Source organism: Dendrobates tinctorius, unplaced genomic scaffold (genome assembly GCF_039654945.1).
Source record: "Dendrobates tinctorius isolate UK_male_01 unplaced genomic scaffold, ASM3965494v1 ptg000060l, whole genome shotgun sequence".
Taxonomy (NCBI): Eukaryota; Metazoa; Chordata; class Amphibia; order Anura; family Dendrobatidae; genus Dendrobates; species Dendrobates tinctorius.
The window spans coordinates 6,096,080-6,110,679 of NW_027361728.1; the positions used below are offsets into that span (position 1 = coordinate 6,096,080).

The following is a 14,600-nucleotide window of genomic DNA, read 5'->3' on the forward strand; positions in this document are numbered from 1 at the left end:
GCATCTGAGTTCGACTGTGGTGGAGCTTTCTGGGGTGGTGGATGGTGGTGGGCTTGTCGATTCTGGTGGGCTGACTGGGCCTACTGAGAGGTCATTTCTTGGAGGGCCCGCGGATATGGCTGGGAAGTCTTTTTCATCATCTAGGTCCCAGACCATTTGCCGGGGGTCGGGGACCTGAGGGATAGGCTCGGGTCACATGGGGTCAGCGGATGTACAGGGCCGCAACATATTACGGTGCACAGTATGAGTGGGAAATGCCCCGTCTTTTTCAGGTTGTATCTCGTACACAGGCCCATCCGGGCTTATTCAGCGCAATACTCAGTAAGGGCTTTCTTCCCACCGAGGTTCTAACTTGTTCTGGGGGTGCTGGTCTAGTACGAGTACTCGATCCCCAGTTTGGAAGTCAGTAGGCAGAGGCAGAGTCCCCCCTGGGTGTTCTAGGTCCTGGAGTTTTGTATGGACGATTCGGTGGAGGGTTTGTAACCGGTGCCGGTGGTTTCGAACCCATGGTGATACCCCGGTCCAGGGTTGGGGTTCCTCCGGGTTCAATTCTACTTCTGTGATCCCTTTGCCTTTCCGTCCAAATAGCAGTGAGTAGGGGGTATAGCCGGTAACCCGGTGCACCTGGTTGTTATAGACCCACACTAGTTCAGGGACATACTCAGGCCAGCGGGCCTTCCGGTCACTCTCCAGGGTATGCAACATTTGAATTAGTGTCCGATTAAATTGTTCACATGCCCCGTTTCCCTGCAGGTGGTATGGCGTAGTCCGGGATTTATCGATACCATAGAGACGATTTAATTCCTCCATGACTTTCCCCACTAAACATGCTCCCTGGTCTGAATGTATCCGTTGTGGGCTGCCATACAACTTGGATAAAGTTTTTACAGATTGCATAGGCGGCCGACTCCGCAGTTTGATCTCAGGTGGGGGTTACCACGGCAAATTTGGTGAAATGATCCACCATAACGAGACAATGTTCATACCCCTGGTATGCGGGACCAATGGTTAAATAATCCACCGTTAAGAGCTCGAGGGACACTGATGTCACTATCGTTTGCACCGGGGCCCGTTGTGCGGGTGGTTAATCTAGCTCACATAGATGGCAGGCCCGGCAAACTTCTTCCACAGCGGCGTGCAAGCGCGGATGGTAAGCTATCTGCTGCAACCATTGCAAAGTCTTTTGAGCTCCAAAGTGAGTCCCTTTTTTGTGGGCTTCCCGAGCCAGTTCACTGAGTTTGGCTCCAGGCACGACTACCTGCCAAGCTGTTGCAGACGTCGCCCGTGACACCGCCTTATGGCCTTATGATACAATAGTCCTTTCTTGATGACTAGTTTCTCCCATTGGCGCCACATCAGCTACATATCCTGAGTCAAAGTCTGTCTGAGAGTCGGTGGGCAGTCTGCCGGTGGTCACCCATCGGCGCAGGAGTCCAATTTCTCCATCTTCCTGCTGCTGTTGGATCCATCTGTCCCATGATTGTTCCAGCATACCCCGTGAGGAACCTGAATGGGATTCTTCCTGTGTGGCAGCTGTGAGCACGTCGGTGGTGAGGGCGAATGGCCTCTCTTCCCCTTCCAATTCGTTGTCCCGACTTTTCCCTGGGGTTGTATACCGGATCCTGGAGAGGGCGTCAGCGTGTACATTTTCTGCTCCCCTTTTATAGATGATCTTATAGTTGAACTTGGCCATCCGGGCCACCCATCACTGCTCCAGAGACCCTAGTTTGGCATTTTCCAAATGGGCAAACGGGTTGTTGTCAGCCCGCACTACTACCTCGGAGCCCGTCAGGTACTCTGTGAACCGCTCCGTCATAGCCCACACTACTGCGAGGAGCTCACGCTTAAAGGAGCTGTAATTGTCGGGATTTCATTCAGAGTCATGAAGTGATCGGCTTCCATAAGCGATCACTCTCTCCCAGCCGTCTTGGACTTGTGACAATACAGCCCCTAGCCCGTGAAGGCTCCCATCGGTGTGCAGTATGAACGGCTGCAAGAAATCCGCATAAGAAAAACACCGGGGCACCCGAGAGTGCGGCCTTAAGGTCTTGGAAGGCCTCTTCTTGCGGTTCTTGCCACAGAATCTACTGCCCATTCGCCCCGGCAGGTGCCCTCTTTAGCAGGTCTTGCGGGGCTCAGGCTCGACGTGCAAAATTCTTTACAAAACGACGGTAGTATCCGGCCAACCCCAGGAAGGCCCGCACATCTTTTACCGTCTTGGGGGTAGGCCACCCCTCGATTGCGGCAACCTTTTCCAGGGACGGTCTAATGCTTTCGGCCGAGACGGTATGCCCCAGATATTCAATCTGGGTGCAAAACAGGTGGCATTTCTGGGGCTTTACCTTCATTCTGTACTTCTGCAGCCGGCCGAGCACCTGCCCCAACCGCCACAGGTGGTCCTCAAACATGGCGGCATAGATGATGATGTCGTCCAGGTATATCAGCGTGGCCTCAAAGTTGAGATCTCCCAGACACCGCTCCATCAGCCGTTGGAAGGTCCCCGGGGCGTTGGCCAGCCCGAAAGAAACCAATTGAACTTGAACAGTCCCATAGGCAGAATGAACGCCGTCTTGGCCCTGTCTTCTTCCGACATTGACACTTGCCAGTACCCGCTGACCAGGTCCAAAGTTGAGAAGTATGTTGCTTTTCCCAAAGCAGACAGGGACTCTTCTATGCGGGGCAGCGGGTACGAGTCTTTGATGGTACAGGCGTTCAGTTTCTGATAGTCCACACAGAACTGCAGGGTGCCATCCTTTTTGCAAACCAATACGATGGGAGCCGCCCAGGGACTCTGGCTTTCCCGGATAACTCCTTTCCGCAGCATTTGGTGTTGTGAGTTCATTTTCCCCTTCACTACTGAGGCCCGAGGAACTCCCTCTTCTGGTAAAGAAAGGTAGTGAGCCTGATTATCAAACACCTGAGTCTAATGATGATGACTGGCTGAGTGGAGTTACTGACTGGATATAAGGCTGCTGACGCCCTTCTGCCCTGCGGGTGATTTCTCTGTGGGATCCTTGGAGACCAGTCTGAATTCCTGCTCCTCTAAAGCTAAGTTTTCTGCTCGGCCTTTTGCATTTGTGCTTAGACTTTTTTTTGCTTTGTTTTTCTGGATTTCTGCCATTCCCTGCTGGGGTGTGCTGAATTCCTTTAGCTCTGTCTTCTGAAAATACCCGAATGCTGATTTAGTTTTTGAAGCCTAGCTGCTTCAGGGTCTTTTTCATATCAGCTTGTTGGCTTATGTCTTTGATAGGGTTTTGGCAGATTGCAGACAGCATCCTTCCTTTCCTGTTCTGTTTAGCTAGCTTGGGCCCCATCGTTTGCTCAGCCTATCTTTCTATCTGTGTGAGTGTTTTTTCATCTTGCTTCACCGTCATTATATGTTGGGGGCTGCCTTTTACTTTGGGGTCTGCTCTGGGGCAGTTTAGATTTCCTTTTCTGTCTTTAGGCTATTTAGCGCTCCGGCTGTGATCGAGGGGTCTAGGGCATCGTAGGAACCCCCCACGGCTATTGCTAGTTGTGTTGATAGGTTCAGGGGTCTGCAATCTGATAGTTACCAACTTCTCTGGTTTTCTGGACGTAGCTTCTATTTTTGTGTCTGCCTCCTACGGTGACTCAATCATAACAGAATCACCCACCATACCGCAGATCCTAGGGTACTCAATAGCAGGAAAGAATTGTAAAAAAAAAAAAAAAGTGTATATTTTTTCCTCTATATCTCTGAGGCCGTAGGGGGAATTTTTTTTTCTTCTTATCTCAATGGAGATAAAGCAATTGTCTGATCGTGTGGAGCAGCTCGCTGCGGAAGTGCGGGGAATTTCCGCCTACCTTGCTCATTCACATGCTGCTGAACCAAAGATTCCTACACCTGATGTATTTTTTGGGGATCGGTCTGAATTTTTGAATTTCAAAAATAATTGTAAATTATTTTTTGTCTTGAAGCCTAACTCGTCAGGGAGCTCCGTGCAGCAGGTTAAAATTGTCATCTCTTTGCTGCGTGGCGATCCCCAGGATTGGGCATTTTCTTTGAAACCAGATGATCCTATTCTGACTAATGTGAACGCATTTTTTCAGGCCTTGGGGTTGTTGTATGACGAACCTAATGCTATTGATCAGGCTGAAAAGACCCTGCTGGCATTGAACCAGGGTCGTGATTCTGCAGAATTGTACTGTCAAAAATTCCGAAAGTGGGCAGTACTTACTACCTGGAATGATAATGCCTTGGCTGCTCTCTTTCGGAAGGGGTTGTCAGAAGCCGTAAAAGATACTATGGTGGGATTTCCTGTTCCCTCTGGTCTTGACGATTCTATGTCATTAGCCATTGAGGTTGATCGGCGTTTGCGCGAACGCAAAGCTGCACGAGAGGTGTTGCCACCTGTTGAACAAATGTCTGAACCTATGCAATGTGATAGAGTTTTTTCCAGAGAGCAGTGTCAGGAGTTCAGAAGGCATAATAAGTTGTGTTTTTTTCTGTGGAGATGCCTCGCATATTATTTCTGTCTGTCCTAAACGAGAGAAACGCTTTGCACACACGTTTTCTGTTGGTGGTGTTCAACCTAAGTTTCTTCTGGCTATTACTCTGATCTGCTCCCTGTCCACATTTTCCGCCAAGGCTTTTGTGGATTCGGGAGCAGCCCTGAACCTAATGGACTTGGATTTTGCTAAACGATGCGGATTTCCTATGACACCTCTGCAGACGCCTATCCCTTTGAGGGGGATTGATGCTACTCCTTTGGCGAAAAATAAACCTCAGTTTTGGACCCAGGTGGTAATGCGGGTCGCCCCAGACCATCAAGAAAATTGCAGATTTTTGGTGTTGCATAATCTGCATGATACTATTGTTCTGGGGTTTCCCTGGTTACAAATTCATAATCCAGTTTTGGATTGGAAATCTGTGTCTGTGGTGAGTTGGGGTTGTCGGTGTGCCCTTAGTGAGGCTCCGGTGTTTTCCACCTCTCCTCAGTCGCATGATGTTCCTGATTATTTGGCAGACTTTTATGATGTATTTAGTGAGAATGAGTCTGTGTCTCTGCCTCCTCATAGGAGTTATGACTGTGCAATTGAACTGAGCCCGGGGTGTAAATTTCCCAAGGGTCGGCTCTTCAATCTATCTGTACCCGAGCACAAGGCTATGCGATCCTATATTAAGGAGGCGTTGGAGAAGGGTCATATTAGACCATCCTCGTCACCCTTAGGTGCCGTTTTTTTTTTGTAGCCAAAAAGGATGGATCATTAAGACCTTGTATTGATTATCGTTCCCTCAACAAAATTACTGTTAAATATCAGTATCTGTTACCCCTGATTTCTGATCTATTCTCCAGAGTTAAAGGTGCTTGCTGGTTTACCAAGCTTGACCTCAGGGGGGCGTATAATCTTATTCGCATTAAGCATGGGGATGAATGGAAGACGGCGTTTAATACTCCGGAGGGACATTTTGAGTACCTGGTGATGCCTTTTGGGCTCACTAATGCCCCTTCTGTCTTCCAGTGCTTCATGAACGATATTTTCTGAGATTTTGTCGATAAATTTTTGATTATCTATCTGGATGATATTTTGATCTTCTCCAAGGATTGGGATTCTCATGTGGAACATATTCGGACTGTGTTCCGGATCTTGAGGGAGAATTCCCTGTATGTCAAAGGATCTAAATGCCTTTTTGGAGTACAGAGGATTTCTTTTTTGGGATTTATTTTGTCCCCGTCAACTATTGAAATGGACCCGGCCAAGGTACAGGCTATTTACGATTGGGTTCAGACCACTTCTTTGAAGGACCTCCAGAAGTTTTTGGGTTTTGCTAATTTTTATCGGAAATTTATAGCAAAATTTTGTAGTATTGCCAAGCCATTGACTGATTTGACTAAGAAGGGTGCTGATGTGTTAAATTGGTCTCCGGAGGCTGTTTCTTCCTTTCAGGAGCTGAAGCGAAGATTCACCTCCGCCCCGGTTTTACGGCAACCTGATGTCTCACTTCCGTTCCAGGTAGAGGTGGATGCTTCTGAGATTGGTGCAGGAGCTGTTTTGTCCCAAAAAGGATCCTGTAACATCTAAAATGAATCCCTGTGCTTTCTTTTCCCGAAAGTTCTCTCCATCTGAACGTAACTATGATGTGGGAAATCGGGAACTGTTGGCCATGAAATGGGCATTTGAGGAGTGGAGACATTGGTTGGAGGGAGCTAAACATCAAGTCGTTGTCCTCACTGACCACAAGAATTTGATTTACCTGGAGTCGGCTAAGCGCTTGAACCCTAGACAGGCTAGGTGGTCCTTGTTTTTTACACGTTTTGATCTTGTGGTTTCTTTTCTTCCTGGAACTAAGAATGTCAAGGCAGACGCTAAGAGCTTCTTTGCTGATTCTCCTGTGGTGACCAAGCCTGCTACCATCTTTGGCGAAGGGGTAGTTCTTTCTGCCATCTCGCCCGATTTGAGACGTGCTCTGGAAGAGTTCCAAGAGGACAAACCTGAGCGTTATCCCAGTGGAAAGTTGTATGTTCCTGACCAGTTGAAGAAGAGAGTGATGTCTGAAGTTCATTGCTCTGCTTTGGCTGGTCATCCAGGTATTTTTGGTACTAGAGATCTTGTGAGTCGGTCTTTTTGGTGGCCCTCCTTGTCTCGTGATGTCAGGAATTTTGTGCAGTCCTGTGGGACGTGCTCCCGGTCTAAATCGTGTTCTCGCTCTAGTGGGTTGTTGATGCCTTTGCCTGTCCCCAAGAGGCCATGGACCCATATTTCAATGGATTTCATCTCTGATATGCCTGTCTCTCAAAGGATGACTGTTATTTGGGTGATTTGTGATAGGTTCTTTAAGATGGTTCATCTTGTACCACTCCCTAAGTTGCCGTCTTCCTCTGAGTTGGTGCCCCTGTTTTTACAACAGGTGGTTCGCTTGCACGGGATTCCTGAGAACATTGTATCTGACAGATGAGTCCAGTTTGTGTCTAGATTTTGGAGAACTTTCTGTTCCAAGCTGGGAATTCAGTTGTCCTTCTCCTCTGCTTTTCACCCTCAGACCAATGGGCAGACAGAGAGAACAAACCAGACCTTGGAGTCATATTTGAGATGTTTTATTTCTGCTGATCAAGATGATTGGGTTTCATTTTTGCCCTTGGCCGAATTTGCTTTAAATAATAGAGCTAGTTCTGCCACTTTGATGTCACCTTTTTTTTGTAACTTTGGGTTTCATCCTCGATTTTCTTCAGGGCAGGTGGAGCCCTCTGCCTGCCCAGGTGTTGACACTGTGGTGGAGAGAATGCACCAGATCTGGGACCAAGTGGTGGATAAGTTATCTCTCTCCCAGGAAAAGGCCCAGCGGTTTTCCAACCGACATAGGACCATTGGTCCCCAGTTTAAGGTTGGTGATATGGTGTGGTTATCATCAAAAAATATTGCTATGAAGGTGGCTTCTCCTAAGTTTAAGCCTAGATTTATTGGACCTTACAAGATTTTGGAGATTATTAATCCGGTCTCTTTTCGTTTGGCTCTTCCTGTCACATTTAAAATCCATAATGTGTTCCATAAATCTTTGTTGAAGAGGTTTGTTGAACCTGTTGTTCCGGGGTGGCACCTCCAGACCCTGTATTGGTTGAAGGTAACATGGAATATGAGGTAGAGAAAGTACTGGATTCCCGTCTGGCTAGACGGAGACTCCAGTATTTGGTTAAGTGGAAGGGTTATGGTCAGGAGGATAATTCCTGGGTCTCTGCCTCTGATATTCATGCCAAAAGATTGGTGCGTGCCTTTCATCGGGCTCACCCTGATCGCCCTGGTGGCGTGGTTGAGGGTTCGGTGACCCCTCCTCAAGGGGAGGTACTGTTGTGAGTTCATTTTCCCCTTCACTACTGAGGCCCGAGGAACTCCCTCTTCTGGTAAAGAAAGGTAGTGAGCCTGATTATCAAACACCTGAGTCTGATGATGATGACTGGCTGAGTGGAGTTACTGACTGGATATAAGGCTGCCGACGCCCTTCTGCCCTCCGGGTGATTTCTCTGTGGGATCCTTGGAGACCAGTCTGAATTCCTGCTCCTCTAAAGCTAAGTTTTCTGCTCGGCCTTTTGCATTTGTGCTTAGACTTTGTTTTGCTTTGTTTTTCTGGATTTCTGCCATTCCCTGCTGGGGTATGCTGAATTCCTTTAGCTCTGTCTTCTGAAAATACCCGAATGCTGATTTAGTTTTTGAAGCCTAGCTGCTTCAGGGTCTTTTTCATATCAGCTTGTTGGCTTATGTCTTTGATAGGGTTTTGGCAGATTGCAGACAGCAACCTTCCTTTCCTGTTCTGTTTAGCTAGCTTGGGCCCCATCGTTTGCTCAGCCTATCTTTCTATCTGTGTGAGTGTTTTTTCATCTTGCTTCACCGTCATTATATGTTGGGGGCTGCCTTTTACTTTGGGGTCTGCTCTGGGGCAGTTTAGATTTCCTTTTCTGTCTTTAGGCTATTTAGCGCTCCGGCTGTGATTGAGGGGTCTAGGGCATCGTAGGAACCCCCCATGGCTACTGCTAGTTGTGTTGATAGGTTCAGGGGTCTGCAATCTGATAGTTGCCAACTTCTCTTGTTTTCTGGACGTAGCTTCTATTTTTGTGTCTGCCTCCTACGGTGACTCAATCATAACAATTTGGCCCAGTAAAGTTTTCACCCCCTGATACAGTTGTGGAGGAATCTGCTGATACCGCTCTCTGATGGGAGCCGCTACAGATGTGGGAATGCTGTGCGTAATGGCTGTGGTACATCCAAAATCATCCTCATGGTTGGCGAATACCTCCTGGTACTGGCCCAAAAGCATTTCTACCTGGAGAATTTGGGCCGGGGTAAGACCAGAGAGTTCTGCTCGCATTCTCTCCTGGATGGCTCTGCCCTTTCCTTTGGTCTAGGTCCCGGTGGTCTGATGAGACCAGATAGACACCGCCCAAGGATCCCCTGCCTGCACTTTTAGTTGGAACGCAGCGGTCGGAAGCACCTCTTCCAAAGGTCTCACCAGCTTTGCCATTTCGGCATGGGGCTTCAGGACGATGTCTTAGTCTTCTAGGTTGATGCAGCATACCAGGATGGTCCCTTTCCGTACATTGGCTAGGGTGCGGGCCACCACAACTCCAGAGGGTAGGCGCTCCGAGAAGCATGGCTCCACCTGCATCTCTACTCCCTCCAGGGGCACAGGGGCCTGGATAGGCAAGGCATCTATTGTCTGCCCAGGCGGCAGGATGAGTGGAGGAGCCGCCGGCGCGATCACCTTCCCCAGTAACTCACCCTCCTGGCAGTCCTGGAGGACTCGCGCTCCCCGCACCAACTGCTGGAAGACCTGCCCTTGGGGCATGCGGGAGCTCCACTGGCTCAGAGTCTCTTGCGTGGGCTCATTGAGGAGGAGGTTGCCGAATTCTCGCAATATGTTCATACCCAGGGTGACCGGATGTTTGTTGTTTGCATCTCCCTGGGTCAGGACAACTCCCCGGCGGCCGAGTGATTTGCCACTTAGCGAAATCTGCATCCAGACTACTCTGACAACAGGAACCGGTAGCTGGTTGGCGGCTACCAACTTTATCACGGACCCCCACTGAGGTCTCACTGCTTCGGGAATATGCTGCCAAAAATAAGTCTCTGGCATGGTCGTTACTTGCGACCCCGTATCTAGTAGACATCGTACGGCACGGCCTTCGACCTCCGCCATACCACTGGGCACTGCGTGACCAGGCCTTCGTGACTTCCACCACGCCGTGTGATGGACTCTGGCCCCGAGTGGCGTCCCCCCCCAGCTCAGGGTCCTCTGATTTTATTGGCCAGCGGGGCAGGTCCCTCCTGCAACGTGGGCACTCTCGGGCGGATTGTGTTCCAATCCTCCATAATCGTAACAGGCGAGTGGTCGTGGGAACCGGCTCTGGTGAGGGCCGCGATGGTTCATGCCTTTTCTGCCCGGCATTAGCCGACTTCTCGTGGCCTCTTTTTCCGCTTCGGCCAATTCGCCTTCAATACTTTGTATCTCTTGCTTTATCTCTTGTACCCAGTGGGGTTCAACCAGGGCACTTACGGATGCTTCGACTCTCCACGCAATCCCCACAGGGACCGTCACCCCTTGCTCCTGTTCCCGAACACGTGCGTCCTTATCCTATCTCTGAAAAGTTCAGATGCGGGTCCACTCGCACCCACTCTCGCAGAACCTGTTTCTTCAGGGTGTCTCGTAGCCTGGCCACGTAATGTTACGTCCACGGTCCCCACGCCGAACCCATCCTTCATTTCAATGGCTACAAACAATTCCTGCAAATCATTCATATATTGCGTCACTGTTTCCCCCTTTCTGCATGCGACTAAACATCCGGGTTCTCAAGTCTCCCACATCAGTCGGGTCCCCATGGGTCTCCTCTAAGATCTGTAACACCCTGACAAAGGTGTTTCGCTGCCCCAGGGGCCTCAACATTACGGAATCCTGGGCCTCCCCATCCAACATTATTAGGGCCACTTCTGCCTCTAGGTCAGGGGTCAGCGGACGCATCCTAAATAGCCCCCGCATTCGCTCTGTCCAGTTCCACAGCATAGTATTGCTGCCAGAGAACCTGGGTAGATTGCTCAGTATAGCTCACAAGGATAGGCTGGGCCGGGGCTCACCGTTGCCCCCCTGGCCCACACCATCTCCGCTCGGAGACTGCATCCTGCCAACTACGCCAAATGTGGTTAAGGCAGGTACGCGAGATGCAGTGACGAGACGCGAGACAGATAGAACTTTAGGTAATAACTTTTATAGATTAATACCGGTAGGGCTATTCTGAGCAACCAAACAACTAACAGAAATTGTCCTCGCAGTGACTCAATACAAATCAACACTGGTTTAGGAGAACACGACTACTCCGGCAAAGGCCGGTCACTATAGGGCCGCGGTATGGCCGACTATGGGTCCTTAGTTATATAGTGTCACTTATCTGTCCTGACATCCCTCGGCGTTCTGGACGATGGTGCTTCAGCATAGCAGCCGCTGGGCACAGCTACTGAGGATCTGGCGTAGTCTTCGGGCGTTCCAACTCCCAGGTGAAACAGGGGCACAACAGGCCCTAGAAGAGTTCCTTGCAAATGGTCCCCCAGCAGAGGCAGTGGGACACCGCCGGGGAGTAGGAGAGTCGAGGCCGCAGTCCCCAGACAGGGCCAAACAGCGGCAGTGCTGGGTGGCGGTTGGAAGGCCACCGGCGCAGTCAGCGGCTGCACTAGGGGGTCTGCTGCGGGCGACGGCCAGGCCTTTGCCACGGACTGGAGTGGGGCAGTGGCGGCCGCGGATGGCAATGGACAAGCCGCAGCTGCGGTCGGGAGCGGCAGCGATTGTGGGCAACAGCGTGTAGGCCGCAGCCATGGGCTGGAGTGAGGCGGCAATGGCCGCGGGTGGCTGCGGGCACGCCACAGCCGCGGGCTGGAGTAAGGCGGCAACTGCCGTGGGTGGCTGCGGGCAGGCCGCAGCCGCGAGCTGGAGTGAGGTGACAATGGCCACGGGCTGGAGTAAAGCAGTGGTTCTCTGACAGTCGGCTTGGCGCCATCTTTCTGCAGTCAACCATGAGTCTCCCTCCTGCCTCTGTCCTCCTCTCTGGCTTCTGCTCATGGTTCTGGCTCTCAGGTGCTCCCATGGTCTCCTGCTCCTTCTCTCCAGTTCTGCTGACAAACTCTGACCAGCGTCCTCCGCCCCTTCTATATAGGCTCCTCCCCCAACCAACCTGTCAGTCTCAGCAGTCCGTCCCTTAACTCTGCTCCCTGGAAACAGACTCCCCCGGAACCTAAATGACGGTCCCCTTGGTTCCGGCCCGGACACTCGGCAGGGGTCCTTCCTCCCACATATGTACCACATCGATACTATTTGACTTTTGTCGCATCTTACTTTCTGTGTGTATGTAACAATGTAGGTTTTTTTGGGTTAAATAATTTTTTCAAGGGAGAAGATAATGTAATAGAAACAACAATATATATATTGATGGTGCTGCGAGTCATAACTGTAGAGGCAATGAAGGGTTAATCTCTTGATGGGAATCATGGAGGGGTGAGCAGCTCTGGTCATTTTCCACAAAGAGGCAACTTTAAGCCAAATCAGGGATAACTATGATGATGATGATTTTCTGGTGGACAAGACCTGGAAACCAGATAGGGGAACTACTATTGTACAGCTGTGAGACGTCCTTCTCTTGAATACATTTGTGGCTTTTGCCTTAAAAAATGTATTAAAAATCTGAATGTGTGAACACAGCCTAAGCCATTATTTCTATATTGAGAACTGTGCAAGTGATGCAATTGTTATGATACTCACTTTAGGAAGTAATTCATAGAAATGATTTACAATAACTTGATATGATTTTCCAGTCATAGCAAAATGGAAACTCGGTTTTGCGTCACAGATGCTGATACATGCGTCCTGGATATGGAGATGAAAAACAAATATTAATGATCAACTTGACAAGAAAATCTTTTGAAATTTTAATTTCCTGGCTTCACTGAAGCGTTCCCCAAAAATTTGATTTGCAGTAGATAAATTCATTAAGAATTACAAGTACTCCAATCATCCGGAAAAGATGTGAATAACACTCAGATTCTTTAGCCCCTGTGTTCAATCCCTTGGTAATGTCAAAGTGACCTATGTGTAAACGGAAGGTAAGCATTCTTCACGTCTCTACTATCACTAACATCACCTGCACAGATCCCCCCAATTTGATGGCATGAGCCGCTCAGTGCCGCTGACCTCACCAATTAGCTGCAGCACCGTCAACTTGACATCAGTACTGAAGATAATAAGTCACTAGAAATAGCGGCGGAGACTCATTGATGGACTCTGGAATGGTTAGTAATGTAGCCTGGGACATGAGGTTTACAGAACTGTAAAATGCCTTTAATATACCATAAAACAGTGTGACCATAATGATTTTCCACTGAATAAGAAAATGCAGTGGTTTAGCTGTTGATGGAATCACTGTGTAAAGCCTAATCAAGGATGAACTAACTATAAGTCTAGTACATTCAACAGCGTGTTCATACGGAGTATCTGTTATATCTGATGAAGACATTTACACTTTCAAATACATTTAATGCTTAAAGGTAATCTGTCAGCAGGTTTTTCTATGCAATTTGAGAGCAGCATGATGTAGGGGCACAGAGCCTGATTTCAGTGATGTGTCACTTACTGGACTGATTGGTTCAGTTTTGATACAATCCCTGCTTTATCTGCTGTAGATGTAGCAGTTCTCAAATGCTGAGCTGTACATAACCTCACCCACACCCCTGATTGGCAACTGACTGACAATCCACAGGGCAAACAGGAAGCTGCCAATCAGTGGTTGGGGCAGGGTTAGGCTACTTTCACACATCCGGTGTGTGGGGTCCGGCGGCGTGCGGCGAAAAGCCGGGCCGCCGGATCCGGCCTGCAGCCGTGACACCGGATGTGTATGCGGCGAGACATACGGCTCGGACGTGATTTAAAGGAGCCGCAGGAGGAGGTGGACAGAGGCAGCCGCTGAGAGACAGCTGCTGAAGGGGAGGTGAGGGGAGGGGAGGAGAGGAAACCAAGGAGAGGGGAGGGGAGGGGAGAGGAGAGGGGTGGAGAGAGAGACATGGGGGGTAACACTTAGTGTCCAGGCGAGAGAATCTCTCTCTCTTGCCGGGCACTTGTGGGGTTAACCCCACAGAGAGATCTCTCTCTCTCACCCAGACACTGTGAGTGTTAACCCCACAAGTGCCCAGCGAGAGAGATCTCTCACAAGTGTCCGGGTGACAGAGAGAGATCTCTCTCTCGCCGGGCACTTGTGGGGTTAACATTCACAGAGTCCGGGCATGCGCTGTGGAAAAAGCCTGTCCGGCGCTGACAAAAAATGTTGCAGAGAACGTTTTTTGCAGATGCCGGACGGCTAATTTTTGCCGTGTCCGGCAGCAACCGGACACGACGCATAACCATCCGGCACGATGCGGCGACCATGAAAGCTTATGGGACAAAACCGGATCCGGTGCTGGATCCGGTTATGAAAAATTTTGCCGCATCGTGCCGGACCCCACACACCGGATGTGTGAAAGTAGCCTTACACAGATTAGTGTTACTATCCAGCACATGATATCTAGTCATACAGTGACAATCTAATACTGAACAAACACTCATTATATTGAAACTACAGCACTCAGCCTAATAAGTGATACATCACTGTAATCAGATTTCTTTTTCTATATTATGCTACTCTCAGATTATATAGCAGAAATCTGCTGACTGATTCCCAAATACCTGCTGACAGACCTCATTCAGATGTTATTTTTCTTGTATATAAAAACATGGACTGAAGTTCTGTGTTTTGGATCTGAGTTTCATCAGTTTTGGACATTGTTTCTGTTATTACCATCAGTGTTTCATCAGTAATTTTTCACTGATTAATAAAATAAATAAACTGCAAAGCCTCTGCTACAAATTACAATATTAACCACAGACATCACATTCTCTCTGTGATTTTTATGGACCCATAGATTTGCATGGGTAATTTTGATCTGTGACTTGAATTAAAAATATATATATTTTGCCTTGAATTTTTGTGGTTGCAAACATGTGAAAAGGGCCATAGACTTTAAAGACAGAGGACGTCATCGCATGAAGATGGGAGGCGCTGGTCCTGGACCTGCGACAC

At 49.1% G+C, this 14,600-nt stretch overlaps 1 protein-coding gene across 1 annotated transcript in view; it reads right to left on the reverse strand.

The window, feature by feature from the left end:
- The window catches only part of LOC141092729 (probable cation-transporting ATPase 13A4), a 328,264-nt gene that overhangs the window by 89,037 nt on the left and 224,627 nt on the right, over window positions 1-14,600 (reverse strand). Inside the window, exon 17 of the mRNA XM_073579122.1 lies at window positions 12,254-12,358. Coding sequence (XP_073435223.1) covers window positions 12,254-12,358 — 105 coding nt within the window. The remainder of the gene's footprint in view (window positions 1-12,253; window positions 12,359-14,600) is intronic.